Genomic DNA, 22149 nt, shown 5'->3' with positions numbered 1-22149 from the left:
CCCGTGTGCTCAGATTTGGGTGTACGTTAAAGAACCCCAGATAGTCAAAATTTCCGGAACCCTCCACTACGGCATCTCTCATGCTAATACGGTGGTTTTAGGGCATTAAACCCTACTTATTATTCGACATTAGTGAGTAGTAATGAGTGCGAGTGGACGTGAGTGTGAACGTGTGTGAGTACTAATGAGCGAGGTGTCGTTAGTATGAACGTGAGTACTCATGAGTATGAGCAGGCGTCAGTATGAACGTTAGTGAGTACTAATAAGTGTGAGTAAACGTGAGTGTGAACGCGTGTAAGTATTAATAAGTGAGATGGCGTTAGCAAAATAAAGTTTGTTCATTCCATTCCATGGCGTTAGTATGAACGTAGGTGAGTACTCATGAGTAAGAGCAGGCGTCAGTGTAAGCGTTAGTGAATACTAATGAGTGTGAGTGGACATGAGTGTGAACGTGAGTACCTACGAGCGTAACCAGGCGTAAGTATGAACGTGAGTGAGCGCCTACGAATGTTAGTAAGCGTGAATATGAGCGTGAGTGAGTTACTATGACTGTGAGCAGTCGTGAACATGAACGTGAGTGAGTAGTCATGAGTGTGGGTAGACTTGAGTGTGAACGTGAGTGAACACTCATAACGGTGAATAGAAGCGAGTATGAACGTGAGTGAGTTGCGAGGCTGAAAAAACTGTGGTGATTGAGTTTCAGTGAGTAGGCACCTTAGGTGCCGACCTATAATGGCAGTTGCAGACGCGTATTGTCGTCGACAAACTTTAGGGGTGTGCAAATAGGAAACAAAGATTACACGGCCATAGCACTAAAAAGCCTGATAAGGGTAGGGTCATGTCCTCCGTATCACTGGAGCTTCACCCACTGGCGTACACTGATGAATCTGTGAGGCAGCTAGGTTAGCTTTAATAGCTGCGGAGGCAGTTCAACTGCTTGCCTCGTTTTCTCTGTGTTCATTTTTATTGCGATAGCAATCATAAGGGAAGTCTCGGCTGGATTTTTCCGCCGGCGTAGGCGTTGACATGGGCGTCGGCGTCGATGTCATGCACCGTATATGTATACGTATTTATATATATGAAATTCCAAGAAAGAAAAAAATCCAAAAGAACCACCACGCGGAATCGAACGTGGGATCTCTGCGTCGTGAAAGCGAGGCGTTAACCACTGAGCCACTCCGCAGCACCATTCAAACAGCAAGCTACTTCTATCTACTGCTTACCGCTGCTCACGAGCATCCCGGGGGAAAGGGGTGGTGTTTTTAGCATTACCAACAAAATGGTGGAATGAGCGCGCGTCACCACATCGTGTGGTGGCACCCACTCTTTTCTCCTATGCGTAATTTCCCCGGCTTAGAGAAGGGCAGCGACGTTCTCTCACGCGCCCTTAATTCGTGGCGGCATGGAGGGGAAGGTCGTACGCCTTGGCTGGCATCGGGCTTTACCTGGAACGATTCTGCTGTAGTTACCAGGTGCACAAACGTCACTGCAATCATTACACAGCCTCCATTTGCGAACAGCGCACGCTTTTTAGACGCAGCAAAGTAACAAATGAGACGCCTATTTGCGTACATCTGTACCTGTACGTTTTGTGCATCAATTGTGCGTGAACAACGCGGGGCATGTTTCGATCTGCTTTCCATTCTGCACGTGGCCTTTCAATTTGTTGCTATCACGTTCATTGCTTCGCCTTTTCGGCAAAGGTGTGACCTTTTTTAGTCTCACGTCATGATTGCACTCCCATTTTATGAGAATAGCGGCTGTGCAGTTGTATAAGGTCTGCTTTGCGAATGCGGCTCAGTGTGAGAGGTGCTGATTTTCAGACATGATATGATATCTTCATTGTGTAAAATGCAACGCAAAAAAGAACGAGGACACAGGACAACTGTGTCATCCTTCTTTGGTTTGTCGTCTTTATGCACTGTATTTTACATTATGAAACTAAAATAACTCGCCTAGTTTGTTACGCTGATGTGATGTCGCACGTGCGAGGAGCTCGTGCAATTAGCGCACACGTAATGAGACCCTCAAAGCACGTATGGAGCGTGACCGGCACACACACGGCGTACGTGAAAGTAGAACACAGATTTATGAATGTGTGAATTACGATTCGTGCTATAAGTGCCAGTTAGATACAGCGGCTCAAATATATACCACCCTGAAGAAACGAAAAAAAATTCGGCACATCACACTTACCTGAGAATTGACGTTATGCGAAGCATGTGGAGAGACGGTGACTGTGTTGCATTTTTTTTCATTGAGCGACACGTCGTGAAATGATGCTAAATATATGTACAAGTGTTCCACGCACAGACATTTGATGAGAGTTGCAAATGTTGATATGACCAGCTGTTTGCACTTTCGCAACAATGCTAATTGGAACATGCGTCTTACTAACACCAGAAGCTGATATACAGCGCTGATGCTCATGAAGATGCTGGTCCTGGACACGCTACATAAATCAGTTTCAGCGCATGGCACCTAAACACAATTCACGTTAACCCGACGTGACGGCTGTATCAAAGGAGTACATAATCTTACAAGGAAACGTATATTTGCGGATATTTACGATGTTTAGATGCGATGGCAATGGCCGACACACTGGCGGGCTGGGACCAGTCTCTATTGACTTCGTAGCCCTTTCTTGCAAGCAGAGACCCTCTACTGCTTTATGCCCCAATTCTACTACTGCATTGTGGCACTACCCCGCGGCGTTAAAGCGCCGAGCAGGCGCTTGTTACGAAAGCGGAGTGTTGGTGACATAGAAGGCTTCAGTCTTCCGACGTGCACAACAGTAGATGGTGGTGGCGTTGAGTGCGCTTCATCGACGACTCGCTGTATCTCGTAGGTGAGGTTTGTGACCTTGCGTAGGACTTTGTATGAACCGTCATAGCGAACTAAGATCTTTGTTGAAAGGCCGATGTGACGACAGGGGGTCCACAAGAGTACTAGTGAACCGGATGCATACGAAACTTCACGGTGGTGACGATCGTACCCATCTTTCTGAGAGGCTTGAGAAAGTGTGAGTCGTTCTCGGGCAACCTGTCGTGCTGCGTCGGCTCGTTCTATGGCATCGCGGACGTATGTGACAGGGGAGCTTTAACCAGCGAGAAAGAGTGTATCTAGAGGCAGAGAGGGTTCACGTCCATAAAAAACGCAGAACGGGGAATGGCCTGTGGTGTCATGTCTGGAGGAGTTGTAAGAAAAGTTGACGTAAGGTAACGTTGCGTCCCAGTCACTTTGGTTTGTAGAAACATACATCGACAGCGTGTCGGTGATAGTGCGATTCAGGCACTCTGTAAATCCATTAGTTTGTGGATGGTATGCCGTTGTGAACTTGTGGTCCGTGGAACAGGAACGTACAAGATCCTGGACGACGCGAGATAAAAAGTATCAGCCTTGGTCAGTAACGAGCCGTCGAGGAGCACCGTGATGCAAAATGATGTCGTGCAGTAGAAATTCGGCAACATCGGTAGCGCAGCTGGTTGGTAGAGCGCGGGTCATCGCGTAACGTGTCGCGTAGTCGGCCGCCACGGCAACCCATCTGTACCCGGATGCAGAAGTGGGAATGGCCTAAGAAGGTCGAGCCCTACGCGGTAGAATGATTCAGCAGGGATTTCAATAGGGTGAAGGAGGCCACCTGGAAGCGATGTTGGTCGCTTTCGATGTTGACAAAGGTCACAGCTGGCGACATAATTTTGGACTGAGCGATATAGACGTGGCCAGAAAAAACGGCACCGGATGCGATCATAGGTGCGGGTGACTCCCAGGTGACCAGCGGCAGGTTCATCGTGAAGCTGTCGGAGAACACCTACACGCAAATGGGAAGGCACGACGAGAAGGTGGTCAGGACCATTAGGGCGCATGTTGTGGCGGTAGAGAACCCCTTCATGAAGGAAATACAAGTTCAGAGAAGTGGGTGGAGTAGCGGAACTCAGGCCTTCTATGATAGAAAGTAAATCCGGGTTGCGGCATTCCTCAGAAGCGATATCAAGAAAGTATGATATTCATAAGACGCAAGCCTCACTACCTTTCTCTGTGGCGTCCGGCGGATTCACTGGATACCGTGACAGGCAGCCGGCGTCCTGATGGAGGTGACCAGATTTATACACGACCGAAAAGGTGTATTCTTGGAGGAGTAGATACCAACGACCGAGACGTAACGTGGGATCCTTGAGCGACAAAAGCCGGTAGAGCGCACAATGATCGGTTACAACAGTAAAACTGCGGCCGAACGGGTACGGGTGAAATTTAGTGACAGCCCGAACAAGAGCAAGACACTCTCTTTCGGTGATGGAATAGTTCTTCTCAGCAGGGGAAAAAAGGCGGCTGGCGTAGGAGATGACGCAGTCACGTCCATGCTGACGCTGAGCTAAAACAGGACCAATTCCGTGGCCACTCGCGTCAGAACGTACTTCTGTCCGTGCGGTCTGGTCGAAGTGCGCTAATATTGGCGTAGTCGTGAGGGCTGCAATGAGCGCCGAAAATGCAGCACGTTGAGGCGAAATCCAAGAAAATGAGACGTCTTTTTTAAGAAGCTCGGTAAAAGGCCACGTAATATCAGCAAAATTTCGGATAACGCGGCGAAAATACGAGCACAAACATAGGAATCTCCGGCCATCCTCAGCAGAAGAGGGTACGGGAAATTAAGTCTCTGCGCGAATTTCGTCCGGGTCGGGCTGTACCCCAGATGCGTTAACGAGGTGACCAAGTACAGTTATTTCGCGACAGCCGAGAGGGCATTTGGAGGAGTTCAGCTGGAGGCCAGCGTTGCGGAATACTTGGAGAATTCTGGACAGTCACTCCATATGGCTCGCGAACGTCGGTGAAAAAACAATTATATCATCCAAGTAGCACAAGCAAGTAGACCATTTGAAGCCGGACAGAAGGGAATCCATCATGCGCTCAAAGGTAGCCGGCGCAATGCGAAGCCCAAATGGCATTACTTTAAATTGATATAACCCTTTGGGGAATACAAATGCTGTTTTTTCTCGGTCTCGTGGGTCGACAGCGATCTGCCAATAACCAGATCGAAAGTCAATGGATGAGAAAAACTTTGCGCCATGAAGGCCGTCAAAAGCGTCATCTATTCTTGTTAAGGGGTAAACGACCTTTTTAGTGACCGTGTTGAGATTTATATAATCGACGCAAAACCGCCATGTGTTGTCCTTCTTCTTGACAAGCACGACCGGGGATGCCCACGAACTAGATGACTGTTCGACGACGGCTTTGGAGAGCATTTTTTGGACCTTTTTCTGGATGACCGAGCGTTCGGAAGCGAAGACATGGTAAGGGCGGCGATGTACTGGGTTGGCATCGCCAGTGTTGATGTTATGGGTCACAACTGATGTCTGGCTTAAAGGGCAGTTGTCTAGATCGAATATGTCCGCATAGGATGTCAAGAGACAGTGGAGGTCTTGTGCTTCGGAGGGCGAAAGATCTGGCGCTATCATTTCGGCAATGCCAATGCTTGAAATGTTAAATGCAGTGAGCAAGTTGACGTGAGGAGTAGGTTGCTCAGCTGAGAGTTCAGAGATACCACACTCTTTCAATGACGACACGACACCTAGTTTATCACCAGCAGGCAGCACGTGCGCGGAGCAACCAAAGTTCAAAAGAGACAAATAGGTCTGGTTGTGGCGTACTCTCACGATGGTGTGCGGGAGAGCAATGGAATGCTTTAGCACAACGTCGGTAATGGGTGAAACGACATATTCACCTGCGTGCACAGGCGGATCACACACAAGCTGCACGTAAGTCGCGGCTTGTGGCGGAAGACGCAGGCAATCGGTGGCACAAAGGTGACATTGAGCATCACGAGCAACAGCGGTGTCAAAAGGCAGTTCTATCTGAAGGAGGCCCGTCGAGCAGTCGATAAGAGCGGAGTGTGCAGAGAAAAAGTCGAGACCAAAAATCACGTCACGTGGGCACTGCTCAAGCACGGTGAACAATACGACGGTCTGACGGCAAGCAATACACACGCGAGAGGTCCACATGCCGAAAACAAAAGACGTGCTCCTATCGGCAAGCATTACTGCACACTAAAAGGGAGGCGTGATCACTTTTCGCAGTTTCATACAGAGAGCAGCGCTCATGACTGAAATTTTTGCGCCAGTGTCCATGAGGGCTGTAACGGCTACGTCATCCACCAAAAGGTCCAAAATATTGTGGCGTGTAGGAATCGTCAACAGAGGATTTGCAGACCGGGTCATTAATGCAGTCACCTCCGGGAGCTGCATAGTCTAGTTTCCCGAGGGTGAGCCCAGGTCGTGCAGGGGACCTGGATCGAGGAATCATCGGCGAGAGAGATCGCCGGCCTTGGGGTGATGGTGACCGGCTGAACCTTCGGCCCTGAACGTTAGAGGCAGTAGGCTGGGGATCTTACCAAGTAGAAAACCGATGAGAGTTGTCTTCAAAGCGGCGCCATGTCCCAGTGTTCCCGGAGGAATTGGACGTCCAACGATTGCGACAGTAGCGCGCAGTGTGTCCGGCGCGAGAGCAGTGAAAGCAGATTGGTCGATCATCCGACGTTCTCCATTCAGCAGGGTTCCGGTAGCGGAAAGGGTACACCAGTGAACGGTACACCAGAATCTGGTTAACCGAAGCCGAACTCTCGGTAGTGCGAACCGCGCAAACAGGAGCGATGCCGAGATTTGCTTTTTCTTGGCGAACGACGCCTTTGGTGAGGGAGACGGTGGATGCGTTATCTTGAGGGCCGTTGGAAGCGATGGCTGCAGGAGCCATTGCTTCTAGTTCGCGGCGCACGATCCGGGAGACATTTTCGGATGAGGTAGCTTGCGTGAACCTGGGGCAGTCTTCGCAGGTCGAAGTGGCTGCAGTATTAGGCACGCGCGCAAACTGATGGGTTATACGACGGTCCTAGGCGTGCTCGAAGCGCTGCCGTTCCTTCACCACCGCGTCGTCGGTGGTGCAATCTTTAACGATCAACTGGTTAAAGGTGTCGTCGACAATTCCTTTTAATATGTGGGTGATTTTGTCAGTTTCGCGCATGTTCTCGTCCACCTTTTGACAGAGGCCCAATACGTCCTGTATATAAGATACATACGATTCCGTCTATGTCTGCACGCGACCTTCCAGGTCTTTCCTCGTGGCCTGCTGTCACCCAAATGGCCAGCTGAACAACTCGACAAGCTTCATCTTGCAAATGTCCCAGCTGGTCAACCCCGACTCATGCGTCTCATACCAGGTGAATGCCGTATCTCGCAAGTAAAATACAACGTTGGCCAGCATCAACGTGGGGTCCCACCTATAGTATTCGCTCACGCGCTCGTGCAATGCGACCCAATCTTCGACATTCACCTTGTCTTTGCCTGTGCCCGAGAAGGTTCCGGGGTCTCGTGGAGGCAGGAGAATTAGAGGAGGCAGCTGCAGTTGCTGCTGCGGCTGCTGTTGCTCTTGTGGGTAGGCCTGTCGAGCCATTGCAGGAAAATGAAGGTGGCGACACTCCTAGGTTCCGTGTTGGTTTGCTGGGGAGCCAGGTAAACCTACCCTGCCCCTCCACCAATATTCTTACAAGGAAACGTATATTTGCGGATATTTACGATGTTTACATGCGATGGCAATGGCTGACTCACTGGCGGGCTGGGACCAGTCTCTATCCACTTCGTAGTCTTTTTTTCCAAACAGAGACCTTCTACCGCTTTATGCCCCAATTCCACTACTGCTTTGTGGCAATAAGTGATGTTTATAAAATTGGGTAGCCAGCGCTGCCATCACTATTGACATGTCACCAAAATTATTGTCTATTGGAAAAGTAGTTCCAAAACCTGGCACAACTCTGTGGTAGAATGCTTCATTGCAAAGCAGAATTCTTTGGGTCGATTTCAGCTGGAGCCCTGACATTTATTTTACGTCTTATTTCCGTCAACGCTATCGATGTCGGGTTTTGCTTAACGCTCACGTGTGAAAATTGCCCTTGTGTGTTCTCGTCGTTCCTCGGTATATACTAAGTGTCAATCACCTGTGGCACATACCTCCACACCAGTGGCACATACCCGTCCGTGGGTATGTGCCACAACTGGCGAGAAATGTTTGACGATGTACGCAAAGGGACTGTGACATTATTCATGTCTTGATCAGTGCGTCATATTCGTCAAACCACCTTACCTTCTCATGCTAATTTTGGTTCACGCCAAGTTAAGGGGGTGACCCCGAGAGAACCCAACCGTAAGCGGCTATATAGACAGATATGCTCAAATTCACCGAAGTTCGCTGAGAAATGCTTCGCATTTAAAGATAGAACAAACCACCAAAGCACTGTGCAAGTTTACTTGAAATGCCCAGATGTTCATTCCGGTGTGATGAAACAGCCTTCCCGAAGTGAATTAGATGCGGCGAACGTTTGACTACGTGTGGAGTTCAGTATAGCAACAAACAACAAATCGCTTACCGTGGCATGACGTATTCGAGTGCGAACTTCCAATAACGACAGCTACGTCTCACGAATACAAGCAACCAAAGCACAAAGTTGTTTCAACGTACACTCAAAACTTTACTTTCACATTGCGAGAAGATAGTCAGCAATCATCACTGCAGTCATTGAGTGGATGTGCCGGATTACGTACTGATTCAGGTAGTCTAAACGAACAAGTTCAAGTGAAGAATTGAGACAACCAAACTAAAGGGACGGAAGAGCTGGAAGTCAGTTTATTTTTTTATTTTGCAGCTATTCTTGCTGGTGTGCTTTCTCTATCCTACAACTTTTCCGAGAACCAACCGTTTTACAGGGGAATCACGTACCTTGGTACTGTCTGCACTGTCGTGGCACACAACAATGCTTCGGACTTCACCGATGTATCCGTGGAGTCGCTTCTGTCATCGCGGAAAGGTAACTTCGAGCAGCGATGGTGTCGTTTCGGCGGGCCAAGCTGATGGCGCGGCAGCGAATTTCCTCGCACCAACTTCAGAACGCCTGCTACGTTTGCCGTGCGTGCTCTCGCTGCGGCGAAACACGGTGACTCCACGGCGCTCTCTGCCTCGCTTCTCTCCAGTTTCTCTAGAGGTTCCTAGCTGCTCTTCGGTCGTACGAAAGCCCAAAGAGCAGTTCACAAGCTCTGGGAAGATTGTCGGCTCTACGGGTGTACGAACGCTCGAAGAGAATACAATTTTCCAAAAGCCCCGCCAGCTGATCTGTGAGATAATTTGTGTTCGCTGTGCCGACGCAGCAGTCCGGGCGCAACGGTGCACTGGAGGATCTGCAGTGTTCCGAGCCGAATGCCCATGACTACAGCGTTATGGTGGCCTTATTTCATAGCCACCATAATTATGAACCAAGGAAGCAGTGTTTTAGGCAGAGCAGCGCCAACAAGGCAGTGATGGAAAAGCATTCACCAAGGCCGACGACAGGAGTTTCTTGGGCGGCTTCGGGTGAGCCGTCTGGAACTACCTGGGGCCGCAAGTTTCAGCTTGAGTGGTTAACCATCTGTACGGTTATTTTTTCAGCTTTTGTGGGCAATCCATCTTCACTTTACGGATCTGAGCTTGCTGTAAACGGGCCCTACTTGCACTTTGCCGCCTCGCTGCTTGGATGGAAACAAGCATTTCGTGACAGAGCGTTCCGTAAAGTGCACTTGATCACTTTCGACGAGGTGCTTTGGCAGTGGCAATAATAGCATACCGTCTACTTTACATTAAAACTTTATTGTTAGCTATACTACACAGCGGAAATGTTTTAGCTTTCCAAGTATGGTAGCATTATGAATTGATTATAGTGGTTAATTCAGGTGTAGCTGCCTAAACTCACTAAGTCATGGCCACAACGCTGGGTCTTTTTTTCCTTTTTAAGATTATGTTAATCTAGGTATGGTATAAGACATTATTTGTACACCCTTGTGCTGGTTCCCTTCGCCCCTGTTAAGAACCAGCGAAGGTGAGAGCTGCCACCTTGTGTGTTCTAGAGCTGTGCTCTGCGCTCACCGTCTTTCATTCTCCCGTGTGGCAGTCACTTTTTGCCTGGAGCACGATAAGTGCGCGAAGTCCATAATCAAGTGGCCATAATGAAGCCATAAGAGCATTGCTCTAAAACATACAGCTACCTTTTTGCATTGAGTAAATATACAATATTGAGTTTTGTTTTCCGGTACTTGCAGGAATTCTACCGACTCCATTGAAAGAAGACCCCAAGAAATCAGTGGCGGCTACGGCAACGCCACAGGGACAAATGATCCATCGGAAGAACGCGGTTTCAGATGTACCCTTTGTGACAAATCATTTACCAGGAGTTTTTTCCTCAACGACCATCTATGTTCTCACACAGGGGAGAAGCCCTACGTTTGTGATACATGTGGCAAGTCATTTGCGCGAAAAAGGAGTCTGAAAGATCATTACCGCACTCATACTGGAGAGAAGCCGTACGTTTGTGAGATATGTGGCAATTCATTCGCGCAAAGAACGAGTCTTGCAAATCATCGGCGCATTCATACTGGCAAGAGACCCTACGTTTGCAAGATATGTGCCAAGTCATTCGCTAGGCCCACGATTCTTACTGACCATATGCGTGTTCACACAGGTGAAAAGCCTTACGTTTGTGATATATGCAGCAAGTTATTTGCACAAAAGATGAGTCTCAAAAATCATCGAAGAACTCATACTGGCGAAAAGCCCTACGTTTGCGAGATATGTGACAAATCATTCACGCAAAGCAGGTATCTTAAAGATCACCGACGCATTCATACGGGTGAGAGACCCTACATTTGCGAGATATGTGCCAAGCCATTCACTAAATCAGCGAATCTTAAATCTCATAGGCGAACTCATACAGACAAGAAGCCCTGCGTTTGCGAGATATGTGGAAAGTCATTCGCGCGCTTGAAAACTTTTGAAAATCATCAATATAGACATACAAAAGAAGAACCCACCAAAAGCACTGCATGTGATAAGTCTTTCGTGCAGGCTGAAGATATTATTCTAGATCAACTCTTCGATGCAGACCAAATTTCCTACCCGTGGCAAAGTTTTGTTGAGCTATATGAACTTCCATCATCACCTGAACTGCATCAATTCGGATACGCAGAGGAGAAGCCCTAAGATCACCAAAAAACGACTCGAAATGTTCACTCAGACAGGCGATCTAATGCGAACAGATGATCGGAGCTTTGAATGAGGTGTTGATAAAGTCAACCGAGCAACCAACAAATCTATCGAGATGTCTTAGCGAAGTCCTAAGGAAGAGTCAACGTGACCATTTTTTTTATTGCTGAGAACCTGAGAAAACCAAGAATTCATAATGTGGCTCAATTTTCCCGACTCTAAAAAGGATCATAAGGAATTGAATTCATAATCTCAACAGGTCTTTCTGGTTTTTGCTAACTGAACAACGGTTTTCTGCCAAATTATTTTAGTGCTCAGATGCCGAATCATTCTGAAGACATGTATTTATAGCACAGGTCAATTGAATTGTTCGTGAACGTAGCTGTAGCAGAATCTTTTTAGCACAATGAACTACTTTATTCTTCGCATGTGTGTCCCGTGTAACCAGAGATTGTAAATTTGCTGCAAGAAACTACAGTGCGCCATTACTGAACTGCTACATGTTTCGGTATTTTGATGAGCGCGTTTGTTCGATTTTTAAGTGGGAGGAGAGCATGTATTTTCGCTGACGTCATTAACATTTCTAATTGTATTCCCTGTACTCTTTTGATGACATCTAGGATATTAGGACCAAATGAGTTTCTACATTTCATATATTTATTAACACAATTTTATAGTTGTTTTGTCTAGGCGGAATTTGTAGAGAGTTTCGGTGTCAACTTTTCTCTTACATGTTAATTGTATAGTTTGACAGACTACTCTGAAGTGAGTGCGTGAGATCCCCTGTGGCGTAAGAAACGCATTGTAGCATGCAGAATATATCACATATAGTGGCGAGCGGGCTTAGCTTAGACTTGACTTTGCTATGCCATGGCTTATGATGATGGTGAACCTCTTACCAACTTAGTTGATGTGACTCATGACTCATGTGACTCAATTTATTTCAGTTACAAACTTATTTTTGTCAAGTGGGGTGATTGAATAGAAGTGAATAAAAGGCAGTGAAGCTTCGCCACTAGATTTTCCTTACATCGCAGCGTAGACTAGGACAAGCAGGAAACTTATTCAACCAAGAATAATCACTGGCAAAGCAATTGTATTTGACATTTACCAATATTTTTTTAAACATATGTATTTTTTCTGCACGTTCGTCCGGCCTTCTGATAAGCAAAAACTATGTCCTGGACATTTCCCGTAATTGTTGCACCGCATCCTACGTAATATGTGCGATGAATCTGCCACCACCAGTGGACTACTTTAGAGAGTCGGTCTTGCTAGCACAGCAGCGCTGCATGTAGTTCCTGGATGGCACACTTGTGAGAGCTCACCTGATCGTTGTGGCTACCTGCGTACATGCCTTTTTGGAGCAACTGAATAAGAGCTACTATGCCAATTAATCGAGAAAACTTTGCACTCGTCCCTCTGTCGCGTAGTAGGAGCATTTATATTGAGAAACAAATGAATAAAACAAGCTTTCTTAGCAGTGCTTGGTCTGAATTTGAGCTCCCAGGCTGCAACGTAGTGATCTACACCACTAGGCTACGCGTCTGGGCTTTGCTGAGTGTGAATGCGAATGAAATATATAATGCAGTGTACATCCAGTTTAATGTAACTGTATATAACCAAATAAATCTGAATGTTTTCTTCATCTTTATAATAGGCGAATAAAGACATTTTCTTGGGCACATTTTGAAGCCCACGTGAAAGATCGCACACATCATTAAAAAATGTGATACGGTGAAACTTGATTGCCGAACTTTCATTTTAGTGGTCGCGGGATGTGGGATGGCTACAGACACTGATGAAAGAAGGAAAATAATAACGACTCCATGTCGATGTCTACCGAAAGCAACATTTGCCATCTGGGAGAAGGAGGTTCGCCCTCTAGGTTGTTTGCTACCCTATGCTGCGGGAATCGTAAATAGGAGTATAAATATGAGAAAGAGAGGCAAGAGAAGAGCAGGAGACGAAAAATTGTGAGTCAATGGGCTGACGCGTATGCAGCGGCGGCACTACACAAAACCTAAAGGCGCTCACTTAGGCCCGTAGTCCCCAAAAAGCGCAAGAGGGCATTGACTGCCTTTTGAGCGAACAAAAGACAAAGACGGTGCTCCAGCAGCATCTGCAAAAATATTGGCCGATCTTCCAATTGTCGCAGCGCGTTAGAAAGTTGTTGTCTCTCAGGGGTGAATCGAGGGTAACAACACAGCAGATAGTCGATACCTTCTTTGGTGCTGCAGGCATCGCATTTTGCACTGTTGGTCAATGCAATGAGGGTTTTATATGCTTTTGCCAAGGCAACACCCAACGAAAGCCTACAAAGGAGCGAAGTTTCAAGTCGACAATGTGCGGATGGAGGGCGAAGTTCCAGCCGAGGGTTCATTTCGTGGAGTTTCTATGTCTGATGCTTGTGGAGTTCCACTCCAGCAGACAGAGACTACGTGCTAGGTGACCAAGTTGTCTTGCAGCGTCTGTGCTTGCCAGAGAAATCAGAAGGGTGTGACCTTCCTGGTGGGATATTTGAGCAACATTGTCTGCGGAATTATTGCCACTGATCCCACGATGACTAGGTTGCCACGGTGAATTAACCTTGCGGCCTGTTTCTATGACGTGGTGAAGAAGCTTGACAACCTCGCACTTTAGCTGTTCGACGCAACCTCGTTGAAAAACTGACTGCATGCTGTGTAAGGCCAATTTCATGTCGAAAGACAGAGCCCATTTACACGATCTCGGGGATGTGATGTACTCTAGGACACCACGCAGAGCCGCAAGTTCTGCCGCCGTAGACGTAGTGACGCGTGACAGCTTCATTCGCTGGGTGCTTCATCCAGCTGGGATCACCACCGTACCGATAGAAGTAAATGACGTATTAGAGGGACACTTGTCTTAGTTAGGTAGTAAAACTGTAATTGCAATGTATGCATCTATGAGTGACCAGAAAACAGGTGTGGGTATTTTTTCTCCAATCATTCTGGTATTTTTCAATACGCCTCTAAGATTACACACTTATATTTCAAGTGAAATTAACGGCTATTATTCTAGCTCTTCGAAAACTTTCTGCGACTCATTCGACAGCTGTGCTTATGACTGATTCGTTATGTGTGTTTTCATTTTTACTATCGTCGTTGGCAGCAGTAGTGCTAAATACATTTAAGTCATTGATTTCAGAAAACGTTTGTTTAATGTGATTCATATTGGTGACAGGTCACTCTGTTATACTTATAAATGCCATGGCTGGCTCACTCGTGCGAGCATCCTTTGATGATTCGATTGTGCCAATCATGCCTCTTAAAGCTTATGTAACAGCAGCAATGTTCAGAAAACTATCCTTTACTGAAGATTCATTAAATATTACTGTACCTAATCCAGAATTCACGCACTTGAACCTCGCATGGAATCATAAGAGGTGTCCCACGCATTAAGTGGAAGTCTCCATAGTAAAATTACGGTGCCGTATACAACCTCTTGTTTTATACTTAAACAGATCTGGTCTGGCACCAACCCTTTTGTGTTCTAGCCATAACTAACCTGAAAATACCTACCACTTTTTCCTAACATGCTGCCATTAAAAAATAAAAAGAAACTATGCTTTGAAACTTCACTTTAAAAACTTGGGTTTTCACTCAGTAGTCCGAATATTTGAACCTTTGGGGGGGGGGGGGGGCTTCATTAGAATTAAGTGACAGCAACGCCTGCGGGGCCCTCTGCTAATTCCTATGAAGTGTTGTACACGTTCCTCTAAAACAGGAACAATAGGGTGTTCCTTGTTCCTTCCCGAGTTTAGAATGAGCTCCCATTACAGGTTCTTTAGGGCAAAAAAAAACTCGTTTCCGTTGCATTTCGAAAATTGTAACGTATCGTTGCATCACTGTTTCATTTCAATTGATTTATAAAAGTATAGTGTCGCTTAATCCGGGAGCGAAATAAAATAAGAAAATAAAAGCTCAAATCAAGGTACATGTAATTTACGAATTTCATAACATCTACAGCACGTTGCATCAGAGTTCTTCAATGCTTTTTCTGTCACGAAACTCCTCTATAACGTTACGGGAAGAGCTTGAAACGTCACCGCAGTAGCCGCCCTCTGGCACAAGGAACGAGCATGAAGTCTACGTTGCATATGGCATTATGCCTTGGAGTCCAAACCAAACCTAATTGCTTCTGCCAATGCAGCCAACGTCAAAACGAGCGAGCGAGCCAGGCTGACGCAAACACCAGCATCTCTTGCAGGGTCTTGCACAACACGCATCAAGCACCCTCATTCACGGGTACAATTCCAGCCCGTGACTTGCGGTGGTTCTTCATTGGAGGCTTGGAACTACTGGCTGACGCAAGGAATCCGCAGGGCCTCTAAAAGAACCAAGCGGCTCGAAGAAAACGGAGCGTCCGAAAAATTGCCGGCTCATCATCGCACCTCAACGCTTTCAACCACAGGGCCGAATATGTAACGCCTCTGTTCATACTCTACATAAATGTGTATTTAACCAAGGCAGCCACTGGTGGCTGCTTTTCGCCAAATTGGCGAATTTCAGAGGCCTGTGGCCACCAAAATTTATGCGTGGCGACATGGCAAATTTCCGGCAATTTCCGGCCCGAGTCTTGACCGAATGGCTCAGTGTCTTAAAAAATAATAGGGGAAGTATTTTTTTCTGCTCTTCGCACTTTTTGACCCACAAGTACAAGCTGCACTTTACGTACAATTTAGTACGTTCGTCCTGTTTCTTGTGGGTATCTCCTCAGTTCACCTAGACCTTGAAGGCACTGGTACGTCCGCCAGCAACCTGCAGCACAATTCGTTAGCGGACTGCTTCGAGAGTGCGAGTCGGTGAGGGGGGGGGGGGCATTTAAAACTTTAAGATTTTTTTAAGTTTCGCTGCTGAAGTGACAAGGTGACGGTTACGCCACGTGTTCTGAGCACAGCTCCAACTGTCCTGAATAGCTGAGAGGCTTCTTCACTGCTGTGGTACTGCCAATTTCTGATGTATAGTTTAAATTTGTTATTAACGTACTTTTCGGGTCGGACAACAAGCCAGCTTTTTTGGGCAGCCTTCAGAAAATGCACTGAGGTGAATGTATTGCGTAAGAGTAACCGCGCATAAACCATGGCGCGGGTATTGCGATGGTTACGCAGTACTTTAGAATTTATTTTCCTGACTTTAGTTTTGAATTGTTTTAATATCGGACACATTATTCTACTGCTATTAAAATTTCTAAATCTGCCGGAAGGCTACGCACGCCATCCCTCTCCTATTGAAGCGACTTCTTCACTTTGTTTTCGATACAACTGAAATGATTATAAATTTTTGTTACCTAGCGCTAGCATTCAGCGACGCTGCTAGTGCACGCGAGCCCTTTCTCAGTGCTGCCATGGTTAAAGCGGGTGATGCGACTAGCATTAAAAGACGCCAATATTAATTACGGGTTGATTATGATATACACCGTATTTCAAGTAGCTGTACATAACTAACAATTTTTTTACTAGGCACGCCAGTATTTAGAGCGGCAACTTCATTGGCGAAATTGGAAGAAAATGGCGACTTTTGGCGGCTTTTTGCTTGTCACTTGGTGAATTTTCTCGAAAGTCAGTGGCAGCCCTGAATTTAACTCACCATTGCCTTGTCCGCTCCGTCTATTGGAAGTAGCCATGAGCTGAGACACGCGTTTTGCAGCAGTGGATGACAGCTGCGAGATCACCCGGCGTCAGCTACCTCGATGCGGTGAGTGCCTGATGTTTTCCTCTCAGTTCACCAGACTGCTCTAGCACAGGTTATGGTGGCTTAGAGAAAGGCTGTGAGAAGCATGGGAGTGAGCTTTGATTGTTTCGAGCCAAGTGGGAGTGTTTGAAACAAATGGTAATGGGGAAGGTGTAAACACAGTAGTACTGAAAATTGCTGTGCGTCTCGCTAGTAGACTCTAAACAAGGGCAAACAGCAAACGGCTATTGTGAACATTGGAGCACCTTGAAGTGAAGGAACTCATCGAAATTGGTGAGGAACTTAGCCCTATTTTAGGCCGTGTAAAACAAAAGCAACCGAACCTTGAGATCAAGAAGAAGAAAGGAGTAGCAGCTGAGAAAGTCGACGAGGCATGAGTAGATATCAAAACATGCCGCCAGGAGACCGAAAAAGACAACTTCGCGAGCGCGAGGAAGCAGAAAGACGAGAATGTCATGAGGAGGCGAAAATACAGGAGCGCCTCGAGCTGAAAAACAAAAATAAAATTGGCATTCCTAGAGTGTTCGCAGGCGCCTAGCTTAGTTTCTGGGATGATTCGGGTCAGCGGTCATAGTATTTGGGGCCAACTTCTACCGTTCGTAGTAGCCGAGGACATGGCGAAGTACCTCGTTCAGTTCGAACACGTTTGTGAGCGAAATACCATGTAGCGGTTTCTTTGAGCATACAACCTGTAGGGTCTACTTCCTGGTGAAGTATCCGACGTGATAACATGCTTCTCGAGAGAAGCGTTTGAGAGTTATGACAAGGTTAAGGGAGTTATTTTCAGACGGTATAAGTTGTCACCCGAGGCTTTCCGGGCTGAAGTTCTGGTATGCAATGAAAATGGCCCTGAGTCACAAGTTGACTTTGCGTTTCGTCCTACAGCCGATTCAATTGAATGGCTCGAAATCGAAAAGACTGATGATGATTGCGATAAGGTGGTAAAATGCATTGCACTCATATAATTCTACCACAGCATTGAGGATGATGTCAAGCTTTGGCTGCAAGACAAGCTTGGTGAAATACAGCTAAACAAGGCAGCAGAGCTAGCTGAGGAGTACTCTACTCGCCGTAAGATGCATAGCAGGGTAGTGCGCGTTGAAAAAGACGAAAGTGAAGAGGGCTTTTCAAGGAAAGCTGATAAATGGAAACCTGCTCCACACCGTAATTTCAGAAAGTACCTGCTTCTTACGAAGGCCACTTTAGGGAAAGGACAAACGGAAGCGGATAAATCGAGTGAGGTTCCTAAACAGCGCACTGATACCTCTTTGGCGTTTGAGTCACGCAAGCCGCTAATCTGCTATAACTGCGAAAAAAAAGTGCACCTCGCGGTAAACTACTGTACACGAAAATTCGCTTTCGCAACAATCTGAGAGTCTGAAGAAAACATGCCGTTGTCAGAGCCGTATCTTCAGGAAATTAGTGTCAATGGGAAAACGTGTCGAGCCCTTCGAGACTCAATGGCAACCAGGGACGTTGTCTATCCTTCATTTGTGTCTCCGGACAATTTTACAGAATAATGCATGCGCGGGGATCAGGCGAGTCGCCGAGGAGCATAGTACTTGCTTACCAATCGCTATACGGTTCTCACCGAAAGCTCTTTTGTTAAGCTTTGCATCGAAGCGGCTGTGTTTGCCACACTTGCCGATTGTTTTTCTTATCTTTTTTGAAAGAACTCTCAGCAAATTCTCACTGAGCAGGGGAAATTGTTCTTTTCGAACTTAGCGTACACGGCCCTCACTCGATCACATGCGCGGAAGCTTTCGCAGGAACTTGATGTCGTTCAATGTAGTAAAACAGCACCTGCAAAGCCTGCCTAGCTTCGGGACCATGGCGGTGAGTCAACCGAGCTTCCCACAGAAAGCTCTCCGGGTGAATTACTCAAACCACCCGTCGCTAAAGTGAGTACCGTCGTCTCTGTCTGCGGAGGAACCGAAGTGGTACCCTTGGGCGAGACGGGCACTATGCTTTCGCCTGTAGCGGAAAGTTGGCATGAGCTGTCGAGGGTTGATCAAAAAACACTCAATCGAGAGCAGCGGGAAGACATCTCGGTTAAATCGCAATTTGAAAGCGTAAAATTGGAAAAAAAGAATGTTTTCTTTTTGTGAGAAATCAGCGCTCTTTCATCGTAGCTACGCGTATGTGCAAGGCCGCACGTATGAGCAGTTTTTGGTGCCGCATTCGTATGGTCACCTAAAGGTGGCCAGTTATTAAGGTATAGCATGATACTTCAACCACGCCATTTAGACGTTCTTTACAAGAAGGGAATGATAAATGCTAACGCTGATGCATTGGGCCGTGCAAAGCGTTTTACTCAGTACCTTCTTCGGCAATCCTTTCAATATTTGGTTGGTGAAGTGGGGCAAACTTTTGTCCTCACTGCGGCCTTAGCTGAGCGATCCCATCCTGAATATTCTCAAACGGCCAACTTTACGTTGTATTTTAGTTCATTCTGTTGTTGCACGCGGAAAATTTTGAGTTCTGATTTTAAAGGTTGTATGCTCACATGGGCCTCTTGATGTAGAGGGAACGAAATTCCGAGACACGTACCTAGATATATATTGCCACGCACATTTTTCTTTACACTTAAGTGTCATTCAGTTTTCAACCACCAAGCCTGTTCGGAATGCTTAACGCAAACTGCGCCTCGTTTCAGAAGTTTCACGATTATAATAGATCATTTTGTTAAAAGTACGCCCAATTCACGAAATAATTCAGATAATTATAAAACCTGTCACAGCTAGCGATAATGCTGGAATGTTCGATGGCAAATGTATAAATGTCAACACGCTTCACCCGTTGTCAGTTGATCGACGGCCGCCTCTCTGCTCGCCGCTATTAGTGCCACTGTCTTGATGCAATCTGGCTTTCTTTTTACGTGGCCACAAGTTCGGCTGAATAAACAGTTAATTCTTCAACCTACTGCCTGCTCCCTTCGTCGACGTAATCACCTCGTGACATCTGGTGGAGGTGCTTTCTGGCCCATGCACCGAACACCTCCCTCCAGCCATGAGCCTAGCCCACACCGTCAAGGCGACATTCACGGCAGTGAGCCAGCCACTGGCAGCAAGGACTCCCGCCAGAGCTCGGGCCTCTACCTGACCCAACCACGAAGACTAAAACCCTGAGCTCGACCACTGCGACGATGACAGCCCCTGTACCACCTGTACCCATCCTTCTCAAAAAGCCCAAGGAGCCTTCCACTTTCCGGGGACTATCGTTTGAAGACCCGAAAACCTGGCTGGAGACTTCCGACAGAGTCGCCACCTTCAACAGCTGGGACATGGATGAAAAAGTACGCCCCGTCTACTTTTACCTAGAAGACGCCGCGAAGACAAGGTTCGAGAATCGGGAATTCACACTACGAACCTGGGATGTCTTTCGGACGACATTCCTGAGCACTTTCACGAGTGTCGTTCGCAAGGAACGTGCTGCTACTGCCTTCGAGACAGGTGTTCGATTTCCCAACGAAAGCATAAACACCTTTGTCGAAGAAGTGACCCAGCTATTCCATCATGCCAACCCAAAATCACCGAGAAGAAAAAAGTGAGCTTTTTTTATGAGGGGTGTGAAGCAAGAACTGTTCACCGCACTGAACAGAAACCCGCCAAAGATGGTCGCTGAATTTGCCTCGGAATAATTCACAATTTAGAAGACGCTCGAGATGCGGACAGGGCAATACAACCGTAGCTTCTTGGCCGCAAGCTACGCTGACATCCAAGCGCTGGGAACCACCGACCTGCGTCAGACGATCCGAGCAATCATGCAAGAGGAGCTACGAAAATTGCTACCTTTAGCGCAGCCTCAAATGGAATTTATCCCGGACTCTGTGCGCCAGGAGACCCAACAATCACTGGGCGTTCCTCAGCTTCCATAGCCACCGGTGCAAGCCATGAGCTATGCTGCAGCCCGCCATCAGGCTCCTCCTCCACGCCCACGCCAAGACGCCACATCGCCGCAGTTTTGTCGCGAGACAACATCGCCGCCCCCAACGTCGTCACACCATTCGCCAGCCGTCGAGCTATACACACCGAGGAAAACCGACGTTTTGCGAGCTCCCGACTATCGCCCACTACGCTACCACTGCGGGAAAGCTGGTCACACTTACTGCTTGTGCCAGTACCGAAAAATTGGGCTACGCGGTTTCGACGTGAACGCGCCGTGTCCACAGCGGGGTGAACGGCCTCAGGATATCACTGACTACCTTGCAAGAGGGCAGTGAACACACCGACGACCTTGTCTACACCGACGGCCTCGTATAAATTTTGAATAGCGCTCTCGTGTGCAGCTTTTTAGGGCTTCAGGGTATAGCATGTGATTTCTCGATTCTCCTTTTTTTCTGTTTCTTATTGTTTATTATACTTCTTGGCAACCCTCTAGACGGTCCCTCAACGCCATCGCTAATGGCGAACGGCCTGCTTGAGGGCTTCTCTTCAGGGTACGCCCATGACTTTGGCAGAAAGAGCCAAGGCCTGCGACCTGCTGCTCGAAACCGCAGCACACTTTCTGCACACAGGGAGGGCCGGCTGACCAAGCCTTCCGCGTCCCTCACCGACCTCCAGCGCACCTACCAGGGCAGGAAGACTCAAGGCAGCCACGAGTCCGCTGCCGAAACCTCTGTATGAGACCGCTAGTAAAGCTGCCCCTGGGCTCCAGGCGCGAATGGCGAAAAACTTCTCACCGAAAAGCGCCGAGTAACAGGAAGGCAGACGGCCGCCGCCATGATTTTAGGAACGCCCACGATCCTGCAGAACCGGTCTCCGTGCCGCGAGACAGCAATACAAGCCAGCAGCAGCAAGGAAGGTGGCCACCCAGAAAAGACAGAAAGTGAGCAGCCTCCGTCCCCTCAGAAGAGCGAGGCAGCCAGCGGTGGTTCTTCCCCCTCCACTCACACGTCCTCCTCCACCTCCTCTTCATCTTAGTCACACAAAACACCGGCCTCCTCTCCTAACAGCTCCGTGGAAAAGAGCAGTCCGGAACACAGCGAGCAGGCCTCCACCTCTCCTTTTGGGGCTGACGACACAGGAACACCTGGAAAAGCAGCCCTCTCTAACCCACAAGCCGAAGGAGAAAAACGAGTTGTCCACTCACTTCGGATTATACCCCTCTCAAGGGCGTCTACTCAGCTGCACCGGGATAGCCGAGATGTAAACGAATTTCATAGAAGCTGAAAAGATCCATAGAATCATAGAAGTGGAATCGGCAATGAGTAAGGTAAAAGCACAGTATACAAAACTGATGGGAGACTTTAATGCAAAGGCAGGAAGACGCAGCGAGCAATGGAAAGAAAAATGGTAGGTGTAACCTTAAGAGACAAGAAGAGAGCAGAGTGTATTAGGGAACAAACGGGGGTTAAGGATATCATAGCTGAAATCAAGAAGAAGAA

At 47.5% G+C, this 22149-nt stretch overlaps 1 protein-coding gene across 1 annotated transcript; it reads left to right on the top strand.

Annotated features, from left to right (window-relative positions):
* The first annotated feature begins 439 nt into the window (after positions 1-439).
* On the top strand, positions 440-19891 carry LOC119161838 (uncharacterized). The gene is made up of 3 exons (XM_075876906.1): positions 440-477; positions 10110-10814; positions 19771-19891. Exons 1-3 carry the CDS (start codon positions 440-442, stop codon positions 19889-19891), a joined length of 864 nt encoding a protein of 287 aa, XP_075733021.1.
* Positions 19892-22149: the final 2258 nt, after the last annotated feature.

This window comes from Rhipicephalus microplus, chromosome X (genome assembly GCF_043290135.1).
Source record: "Rhipicephalus microplus isolate Deutch F79 chromosome X, USDA_Rmic, whole genome shotgun sequence".
Taxonomy (NCBI): Eukaryota; Metazoa; Arthropoda; class Arachnida; order Ixodida; family Ixodidae; genus Rhipicephalus; species Rhipicephalus microplus.
Note: the sequence above shows the minus strand (reverse complement) of the source record. Positions and strands in the feature narration are given on the sequence as shown.